General features: G+C 32.7%; 2 protein-coding genes across 3 annotated transcripts in view; one reads left to right on the top strand and one right to left on the bottom strand.

Moving 5' to 3' along the window:
* Positions 1 to 117: 117 nt before the first annotated feature.
* On the bottom strand, positions 118 to 5653 carry LOC132559087 (uncharacterized HIT-like protein Synpcc7942_1390). Of its 2 annotated transcripts, none has more exons than XM_060223697.1 (6): positions 5574 to 5653; positions 4246 to 4382; positions 3711 to 3854; positions 3340 to 3444; positions 2197 to 2269; positions 118 to 332 (listed from the first exon to the last, which is right to left on the bottom strand). In XM_060223697.1, exons 2-6 carry the CDS (start codon positions 4357 to 4359, stop codon positions 241 to 243), a joined length of 528 nt encoding a protein of 175 aa, XP_060079680.1. In that variant the 5' UTR covers positions 4360 to 4382; positions 5574 to 5653; the 3' UTR covers positions 118 to 240. The 2 variants fall into 2 exon arrangements, with proteins under 2 accessions (XP_060079680.1, XP_060079679.1); XM_060223696.1 differs by lacking the exon at positions 5574 to 5653 and adding an exon at positions 5342 to 5517.
* Positions 5654 to 5741: 88 nt separating this feature from the next.
* The window catches only part of LOC132559085 (DENN domain-containing protein 5B-like), a 50822-nt gene continuing 45606 nt past the window's right edge, over positions 5742 to 10957 (top strand). The window contains exons 1-2 of the mRNA XM_060223695.1: positions 5742 to 5909; positions 10200 to 10309. Coding sequence (XP_060079678.1) covers positions 5816 to 5909; positions 10200 to 10309 — 204 coding nt within the window. The 5' untranslated portion in view covers positions 5742 to 5815. The remainder of the gene's footprint in view (positions 5910 to 10199; positions 10310 to 10957) is intronic.

Raw genomic sequence — 10957 nt, 5'->3', positions numbered from 1 at the left:
TTGAAATTATGGTGATTATCATTTAATTCCAATAAATTATATATACAGTAGTGTACAAATAATGTTGTTTTATAGAACTATATCATTTGATGTACTTAGGGAAAAATACCACATGAATGACTTTTAAATAATATTTAATAAAAACAACTGTTACACAAAAAGATGGTTTTAAACCTTTGTTGTATAACATGTCTTGGACAAACCAACAGCTCACGTCCCTTGGTTGTATATTGGATAATGCTAGCCGGGCGGCCAAGACATCTGGCGTCCTCCCAACACATGGATGTGGAGATGGAACACTGACTGTGCCCCATCTTTCCCATCATTGATCACTGCAATTGTATATGTAAAGGCAGTTACACTCAAAGTCTGATGTAAAAGTATATACAAATCTATGTACAGATACTTATATACAGGTCAATATAAAGATAGTTATATACAAATCTATGTACAGATACTTATATACAAGTCAATATATATACAGGTCAATATAAAGATATGTACAGATACTTATATACAGGTCAATATATATACAGGTCAATATAAAGATAGTTATATACAAATCTATGTACAGATACTTATATACAAGTCAATATAAAGATAGTTATATACAAATCTATGTACAGATACTTATATACAGGTAAGTATAAAGATAGTTATATACAAATCTATGTACAGATACTTATATACAGGTCAATATAAAGACAGTTATATACAAATCTATGTACAGATACTTATATACAGGTAAGTATAAAGATAGTTATATACAAATCTATGTACAGATATTTATATACAAGTCAATATAAAGATAGTTATATACAAATCTATGTACAGATACTTATATACAAGTCAATATAAAGATAGTTATATACAAATCTATGTACAGATACTTATATACAGGTCAATATAAAGATAGTTATATACAAGTCTATGTACAGATACTTATATACAAGTCTATATATAGATAGTTATATACAAATCTATGTATAGATACTTATATACAGGTAAGTATAAAGATAGTTATATACAAATCTATGTACAGATACTTATATACAAGTCAGTATAAAGATAGTTATATACAAATCTATGTACAGATACTTATATACAGGTCAATATATAGATAGTTATATACAAATCTATGTACAAATACTTATATACAGGTAAGTATAAAGATAGTTATATACAAATCTATGTACAGATACTTATATACAGGTCAATATATAGATAGTTATATACAAATCTATGTACAAATACTTATATACAGGTAAGTATAAAGATAGTTATATACAAGTCTATGTACAGATACTTATATACAAGTCTATATATAGATAGTTATATACAAATCTATGTATAGATAGTTGTATACAGGTCAATATATAGATAATTATTTACAAGTCAATGTACAGACATAAATGAGATATAATTTTAAAGTTGAACAAATTAGTAATGAAAATTTCAGGTTTCCTGTACACATTTAACCTTATTTTCAACACTTTGCAGTTTTGTGTTCATTTAACAGAAAGCACATTTCCCAACTGAGTATGATAAAGAGGGTTTGCATCAAAGCTGTTCTGAATTAGTCTGCTAATTCATTTGTTACCGGTCAGAAATAACTGTCTGTCCTTCACTTTACAAGGTACCAACTGGTCATAGACCCATAGCCCATACAGAAAAAATAGAGTTTCAAAGAAGCTTCTCAAACTGTAAATGGTCCTGAATAAAATTGACAAAACTGTGAGGCAAAAATAAACACATGGATCTGACATGCAGTATATAAAAATCCACTCATTTTTCAGACCATGAAAAGTCCTGAATCCTAGTCCATAGCCTTTAAAACATGTAATTCACATACTCATATGTATATCATTACACAAGGGCATGAATATAAAAAGTGTACTACAGACACGAATATAAAAAGTGTACTTTAAATCTAAATTGGAAGAGCACTATTGATTCTTGGTTTGAATTTAAATTTCAAAAGCAACAGTTAAAAAGTGAATTGCATTTTGGGACTTAAACTGATAGACCGCATGAAAATGGATGAATCAGCAATGAAATCAGGTCTGAAAAGACTGAAGCATCAGCCATTGTAAACATAGTATATGTAAAATATCTTTCTTCTGTTCCTTGAAATGATTTAAGGCCCTGAATTGAGTTTGATCAGATTAGCATCAACTGCATGACCTTGACACTTACCCACTCTGTAACCATTGTCGAGCTTCTGATTTTCAGCAACATTCTTTGCCACCAGTAGTAAATGGCCTAGGAGCTTCAACAAGAAATTTTATGTACATGTAAAGTAAGTAATACCAACACAGTTTGACAAGTTTGAGAGAACATATAAAAATGAACTAGATCAGAAATAACTGTCTGTCTGACTTGGTGTATATAAAAATACCAACTGGTTGTCTGACTTAGCCCATATAGAAAAAATAGATTTTCTGACTTGGTGTATGTAAAAATCCTGAATAAAATTGACAAAACTGTGAGGCAAAAATAAACACATGGATCTGACATGCAGTATATAAAAATCCACTCATTTGTCTGACTTGGTGTATATAAAAATCCACTCATTTGTCTGACTTGGTGTATATAAAAACCCAGTCATTTGTCTGACTTGGTGTATATAAAAATCCACTCATTTTTCTGACTTGGTGTATATAAAAACCCACTCATTTGCCTGACTTGGTGTATATAAAAACCCACTCATTTGTCTGACATGGGAAATATAAGGAGACACCTGATTGCAATCTTTTGTGATATATATACAGGGTTTTCCATAAGAGCTGGTCGCCGGCCAATTTGATCGGCTACTTTGATCATTTGGCCGCCTACACCAATCCAGTTCCGTAATAATGTTCCGTACACGACTACACATACACGGAAGGCCAGCCTCCTACTTTCACTACACAGCCTACTACTAACAAAATTATGGAAAACCCTGTATATAGAAAACTAATAAAAACCAATAAACATAATATTATGCGATAAGATTTTGAAATGAAAGTGAAATGTTGATTTTAGATCTGGTGTGAAGCAAGTTACAATAGGGTCTGTTGTATTTCTCCAAAATGGGGTTAAACTATTGACAGGATCGGGCGTTGATTTACAGGAATGAGGAAGAAAAGGATCATTTTAATGGTGTTTATGTAATTGCTCAAGACACAACCTTTCTTGACCCTGTACATTGTCTTACCGATCCAAACGTGTTTATGTTCATGCATGCGCACCCATAATTTTACTGCACATGGGGGCTGCCATTATACATATGTAACATGTTAAAAAGAAGCTGGTATAAATGTGTGTAAATGGAGTAAATAAACAGTATTTGATGTGTACCTGCTGGTCCTCCTGTTGTGCAGCACTGATTCCTGTGATGGGTTTTTTGGGGATTACCAGGAAGTGTACTGGAGCTTGGGGAGCTACATCACTGAAGGCCATGCACTGTCAACCATCAGAATATTTTCATACAGATATTGTGTCTGAACTATTAATGAATAAAAAGATTTATCACTCCTTGTACTTTCATTTTTTATCTCAATTTCAGTAACTATGTACAGCTACAACACAATGTAAAAACATTTTTTTTACTCAGTTTTTTCTAATCAAACATCAGATAAACCACTATTTCAAATTACTCTTACTAGTAATAATGTGACCTGTTTTAATGGATAAAATGTAGAAATTTATGAATGAATTATATTCCCCACCTTATCATCCTCATATAAAATATCTGCAGGTATGGTTTTATCCAGAATCTTGGTAAAGATAGTTGTTCCTGCTGTGGAAGGTTTGACAGCATCCAGGGCTGCCTTCACCTCATCCTTACACACCTGGGGTGTTGTACAGATACTCTGATAACAATATCACTCATAAATACAAACATTTCACAAAATGTATAAAACACTGAAAATTGTCAACAGTTTTCAGTGGTAAAGAAAATATTACACTTTCAAACATCGACCTTCATCCTGTTTACATATAAATATTTAGGTCATATCCTTCAAGGCTGCTTTATAATTTGGATACACAGTAGCACTGTAAAGATAATATTTATATATTAGGATACATTTATTGTTTTCTTTGGTAAATTGGCCAAACCAATTCATTATAAAATCCCTTCCAATATGAGTTGGTCAAAATTGGATAGAAACTGGAACCAATACTTTACAAGGAAGACATTACTTTTCAATATTATCTGTACCATGATCAGTAGGACTATTATAACCTAGATATCATTTGTACCTTTGATCCATGTACTACACCAAGTCTGGTGGCAACACTGACCACTGCTATGTACTTCAAAGCAGAAAATTGATGTTGGTTTCTACATGCATTTCTCAACACAGTTGAAAACATTTTCCTCACATCAGAACACGAACCTACAAATATCACCACAAACATTACATATACGTATTGGAATTCCGAAGTCAAATAACCATGATTCTGAGGGAAAATTTCAAACCAAATATAATGAACCTAGTCTACATCTTCTCATAATAATATGTCAGATTTTTATATCAATATCCCTAGTCAATTCAAAGAAACTTTTTAAAAGTTTTTTTTGGCAATCTATATTCAAGGGCCATAACTTTGGAAAAAAGTTTGGTTTATTATTAGCCATGGGTTATTGCTGGATGAAATGTAACATCAGTATCGAGGTAATTAATAATGATAGGACATCAAAACAAACCAAGTTTGATCCTTGATATCTTTATATTGGTTTATAATGTTATACACATATTTTGGAGCTGGTCAGGGACTGTGCGTTTTTTCACTCCTATTTATAAATAAGGTGAATGCTTGACAAGGGGATATCCTTCCCAGAACTGTAAATAATTGTGTCTTCGTGCATGGATTAGGACTTGGAAAAGGGAGGGAGGAACATAAAGAGGAACTGGACTAAGTATAATGTTGAGAACCAGAGGGTCCCTGGTTCGAACGCCGGTCTGGTCATGCATTTTCCAGACCATTAAATGTCAATATAGTATGGTTATAACAAATCTTGTTCTAGAGAAGCAATATCAAGTTATTCTTATGATACTTGTGCTTCTTTCACACACGGGGGTGGGGGTGGGGGCTTATTCAATGTAAATGACAATTACTCAAATAATTTCTATTTTGGAAGTTCAACTAACAAATAACTACACCCGCTCACGACGAGGGCTTTTCTTTTTTTTTTAATCGGGGCTTGTACTTTGAAAGGAGGATATAAACCTCATTTTGAACTACTTTTTGAAATGTAAAATTTTCTGGGAAAAAAAAACTTGTCGCTTCTAAAATAAAAATTATATGATTGAATTAGCCGACTTTGGTTTTACAAAGTACTGGTATAACTTACGTGAAAATACTGAAAGTGATTATCTGTATTGTATTTATATACAGGTTCGTCTCTGTTGCTTAAATTCCCAGTACATACCGGTTTTATAACAGCTTGTCTGGAATATCAAGTTTGTGAGGTAGTTAACCAAGTAATGATACAGAATCAGCTGAATGTCATTGATCCTGAAGTAGATTTATAAACATTTATGCTTTAGTTGATGTCCATTCTGCGGAATAAATATGTTACTCACTTTCAGTGCAACTATTATCCTAATTCAAATGTGCCTACCACACACCTACTGCAGTGGAGGTAACGCAAAGCGAAACTACGCTTGAAATAATAATCAGCTCTACTTACGATGACAGCGCCATCTAACGTCAATAATAAACAGGAAGAAGCAGACCTCGACTACTGGCGAAAACCATGTTGTCGAATGTCATATCGGAGATAGATTGTTAATATGCGAGGACATAAAAGGGATCAGAGGACGGGATGACAAACCAGGGTAACCCCAGTCGATTTGCCGACTATTTCGTTGTCTGTGGGCTTGATGTGGGGTCAGGATTGGAGCCGGATACATTAGCAGGTTTGTTGTTCAGCCTCTGCAGCCGATGCTGATTTTTCAGGGTGTTGTCCCCCGTGAACTCGATCTACACTCAGTCGAATGAAATGTTGCGTTAATGTCTCATATAGCATAATGGAGATTTGCACAACCATAACTTCATTATTTGTACACGTGTACATTGGTATTGTCGCTTGAGATGACAACGTATAGTAGTAATACATCAACATAACCAGAGACAATAAGATCGATCAGACATCAGTCATTAGCAGGTGATCAGGTGATGGAGTACACTCATCACCATGGCCAAGCGCCCATGGATAACACCGTATTTGTAGCTAAATCTTGCTTTTTATTCTAACGATAAAAGTGTTTATGTGTTTCAGTTTGAGAAATAAAATGGAAGTGGATGTCTTTCATATATTTTGTTTCTTATTACAATGTACTTGAGAAATTGAAAATCCATGTATCCATATCCATGGCTAGCTCACGCGGGAGTTAATTACGATAATTACTGCATTCTCACCTCATTACTTATAATTAGATAAACCCTTGAAAATAATCAGGATGTGTGAAGCCTTTGGAAGGAATGCAATTACAGTGTGGTGCCTGTATAATTAAGAGAGAATTTTGGAATTATTCAAGTGATGATCACATCAATATTATTTCCCAGGGTGTGTTTAAATTAGTGTGAGTTCACCATAGAAACCTTTAACACTTTCTTGCTTTTAATAAGTTTTTTTTTAGATTTTAAAATTCAAATTTCCATTTCAAAATTCATCTCAATATTTTACAATTTTTAATTGAAGATTGTTTCGGTAGGTTCTAACACAGAGTCAGAATACAATATATGGATTCATATGAGTAGCATATACAAGTACATCAATTTTTTCCAGCATTGGACAAGATATCAATATGAAAAGCCTTGTTTCCTTTGTTTGTCTAGTTTGATTAGAATAAGGAAGGCATTTATTTTTATTCATCCATAACATATTTTCATTCAGTAATCTTTTAGTAAATTTGGATGAACTTAATCCACCATCTTCAATTTTCCCTTAAAAGTAAATGTATGTATTCCATTTGCCAATTATAGGGATTTCTCTACTTAATTTGCATATACAGGTATATATCTCTTTATATACACAGAATTTTAGAAATAAAAACAAGAAATTAATTTCATATTCCACACCAGTTGTGGATCTCTGCATACTACTACTTTGCATTTTGATCTCAATAAGTTACTGATCAAACTTGTTTATTAATTGATTTATGTTGTCTTTTTCTGTACTCCTGCAAATTACTTTGTCAATCATAACTCTAAGATGTCTCATAAATTGAAGTGACAATGTTTAATGATATATAGGTTATTAATTTCTGTCTCTGTCAAATCTAGAGAGAAAGAATATGTATTGTATTGTACCTGTGACAATATCAAGATTATAGGTTGATTTCTGATAATTAGGTAAGATGTCTATGTGAGATTTTGTGGGTTTGATAACATACTATATGCACTGTTCAAGTAGTGTACAAGTCTTAATTTTGTGTTAAATAAGATCACACATTTTTTCCTGCATTGTTATCCCTCTCGGCCACTGTGCTCATTTTCATGAAGGAGAGTTGGAGGGAGGACAGGGATTGGGGAAAAAAACAGAAAAAAGGAATCTTTATTGAAGATGTCCATCATGAAGCATTCTTCACTCCAATGTTGTTATAATAAAATTTGAATGATGATACTGCATCAGATTAAAGTGGATCTTTTCCTGTGACTTTTGGGGATGATAAACACTGGGCCCCATTCTGAATTGAAAGGATATTTATATTTAATTCTCAAAATTTTCAGTTTACCTTCTGAAAATTTGTAATGGATTTAGTAAATTTTGAATGATCTATGATATAAATTTTCCAGAATCAAACAAGAACATTTAACTTATCACTAATGCACATGTGTTAAAGGTATGGAACAAATGAACACTAAAGCATGTTTGTATTTTCAAGATTCAGTGGGAACTACTGCATTTTTCTCCATTTACTTTAAATTTCCAATGGTAGCAGTAACGGCATCACTATTTGTGTTAAACTCCAAATTATTCAGTTGAATAACCCTGAGTTGCCCTGAGCAAGGGATAAAAACTTCTACAATAGTTTATACTGAAGTCAGGTACAATTGTTTGTTTTTATGTTTTATCTAGGGTGACTGCTAATAATTGTTTAGTTATAATTTTACTTTCACTGATGTTATTGTACTTTTTCTATAACCGAAATGATAATTTCTGATGTCTGATGGTATTTTCCTATAGTCATTTAACCAAACATTTCGGGGCAGAATTGTGATTAAGCACTTGAAGATTTCAATGATGACAACTTACCGTATTTTCCAAATTATAAGCAGTGACCTTTTTACTTGGCAGTCTGACATGCTGCAAATTGTCAAAATGAAAAAAAAAGTCTACTAGTGCAAGACGGTACAGAAATTATTACGAGTACCTATCATCATGTGTTTGTGATTGAAACAGAACGTCTAGAACCGTCATTTGCAATTGTATGCAAGACAATTTTAAGATTGAAACAAAAGTAACATTCTCGTGGGTTTAATTGATCATACCTTTTAATATGAGTCAAAATAATATCTTCTGAACTTTCAAGGTTGCTTTGGAAGCCAAAGCGGAAGTTTACAATAACCTGTTGCATCCTGGGATCGATATGTCATCAGGTTATTAGTTAAATTCTAAAAAGACTGCCTTGCTTGTTTATGATAAGAATGGCTTTGTGAAACTTACACAAAATAATATGGGACTTTAAGAATTTTGTCAGCATTGAAGAGCCATCTTTAATATTCAACAGTTCAGACGCTGATGGAGATATTGTTAAGTAAACCATACATAACGTCGAGCGCTATATCTGTGGAGGCTCCAAGCCAAACAAGTTCAATAATATTAAATGTTTCACTGATGATCATGATAAATTGCCTTCCATTATCTGTTATGTCAACAAACTTTGGTCAACATAATGGTTACCACATGGTAAGAAAGGGTGTTACTTATATTAATATTGCGGTGTGGCTAATATGTGGATCATAAAATTGTTGAAAATTGGCTCTGTGGTTTATATACCACTGCAGCATATAACCTGGAAAATACAGTAATGTGTTTTTATTGTTTTATTTTATTTTTTAAACACACACACAATTGAGATTTTTAGAAGTATAGCTATAAAATCTTGAGAAAATGGTTTGCAGTAAATAGAACAATAAATATAGTGAAAACAACATATTTGTTAAATTCTGATGATATGGAGATAGTGGCAGAGTGCAGTGCTTGGTGTCATGGGATGTCATATATAACCTGATAGAGCAGGGATGGAGATGAAAAAGAGAATAAATATATAGAGTGTTTTACGAAAAGTTAGGGTTTCAAAGGAGAATTAATATTAATGGACTGTCCTGTGTTGGTAGTAGGTTTGCATTATCAAACCATTGTGACATTGGACTGGCTACCAGTCGGAAGTTTTGCTACAAAATACTCACAACATTTTTCAAGTGGCTTATCTCCCCTCCTTGTGAAATTCTAGAATTAGAGATCAAAATTATAAGACCATTTTTTTTTATTGATAACATATTGTAGAGACAGGGACAGCCAGTGTATTGGAACTGCTAAAGACTTGAGTTGTAGCATGAGTTGTTACAGTATTGTTTACCATAATCAAATAATGTGTCATGTCGTTTATTATGTGGCATTGCAATGTCTTTATAAACGAAAACTTCAGACCTTTTATGTGGTGCCCTATCTTATATAAAATCATTGAGAAAGGTTTTTGTTTTGGAATATATATATATATGTTGTTATGTTCTGTTTAAATGGAAGATTATTACTACAGGGTAAAGCTGTACTGCAAAAACCACATATCCCTGATCACCTCTCCAAATACAAACATACATTGTAGGAAAAATGTATGAATTCAGATTCTATATCTCACAGCATTAACAGAAAATAAAATCTGATAGCTCTCCATTTTAACATTCAGTCACACTTGCTTCCAAAGGTAGAATACCAAATCTGTGGTACTCTACACAAAATGACTTCTCATCTGAAGAATAGTCAACCACAAGCAGAAAATCAAAATGGTTAGAGAACTAACTGGATGGACCCTCTAAAAGATATACATGATATTAACAATGAAGGGTAAACTCCTTGTCTAGCTTTGTATTCTTTAACTCACAGAAAAAATATTTCAAGGATCTAAAGTCTACTAGTATGTCGTTAAGAAATAAAATTAACTTCACACAGCAGTAAACTTATATGTGTTTTATCGTTTTAGGTGATAATTTACAGTGCCCTCCCCTTGACCGACCCTTCAAGTCTAAAGTGCTGCTACACTGTCCCGAGTCTGTGCCATGGAGTCCCTTCGACAAAGATGCTGTGGGCATGGTAATGTAGTGCTATATGTGTTTCCTTTATGAGCGTGCCACATTATTATAGAGATTAATTGTTTTGAATGAATAAAAAATATATTTTTCAATCTCTTTTCTAGTGGCACTCAACAGTTTTTTTATTCACCCTCATTTCAACAAAAGTAAAAAGATGACATTAATTATTATTTCTTGATAGAAGAGAAAAACTGCTAGTACATTCTTAATGCTTGGCAATCTTGATACTTCATATGATGTTTTAAATGTCACATACTTTCACATTTGGGAAACAACAAATGAATGATATTTTGATGAAACTTTATCAGGTAGATAATTCTTGACTAGATATTGTATGTGTCCTGTACACTTCCTCTATGATAATTTTTTAAACAATTAATAGGGTCAGTGTTTAAATTGCTTTGATGTCTGTGCAAGGGCAAAAACTTCAGACCAGCTGGGATGTAATTCCGTGTACCAGATACTCTGGGATGAGTAGATTTTGTGTTAGTGGGAAAGTACATATGTATTCTGATAGTGTAGCTCAGACTAATGAAGTTTTATCAGCTGTTTGTTGATGACTTTATACTTTATAATTATGTGTACTTCATAGATAAATTTTTCATGTCTAGATATTTCATGTCACTGAAATCCATATACTGTAGTACAA

This window comes from Ylistrum balloti, unplaced genomic scaffold, assembly GCF_031769215.1.
Source record: "Ylistrum balloti isolate Yb309-2 unplaced genomic scaffold, AGI_CSIRO_Ybal_v1 Utg370852, whole genome shotgun sequence".
In the NCBI taxonomy this organism is placed as follows: domain Eukaryota; kingdom Metazoa; phylum Mollusca; class Bivalvia; order Pectinida; family Pectinidae; genus Ylistrum; species Ylistrum balloti.
Note: the sequence above shows the minus strand (reverse complement) of the source record. Positions and strands in the feature narration are given on the sequence as shown.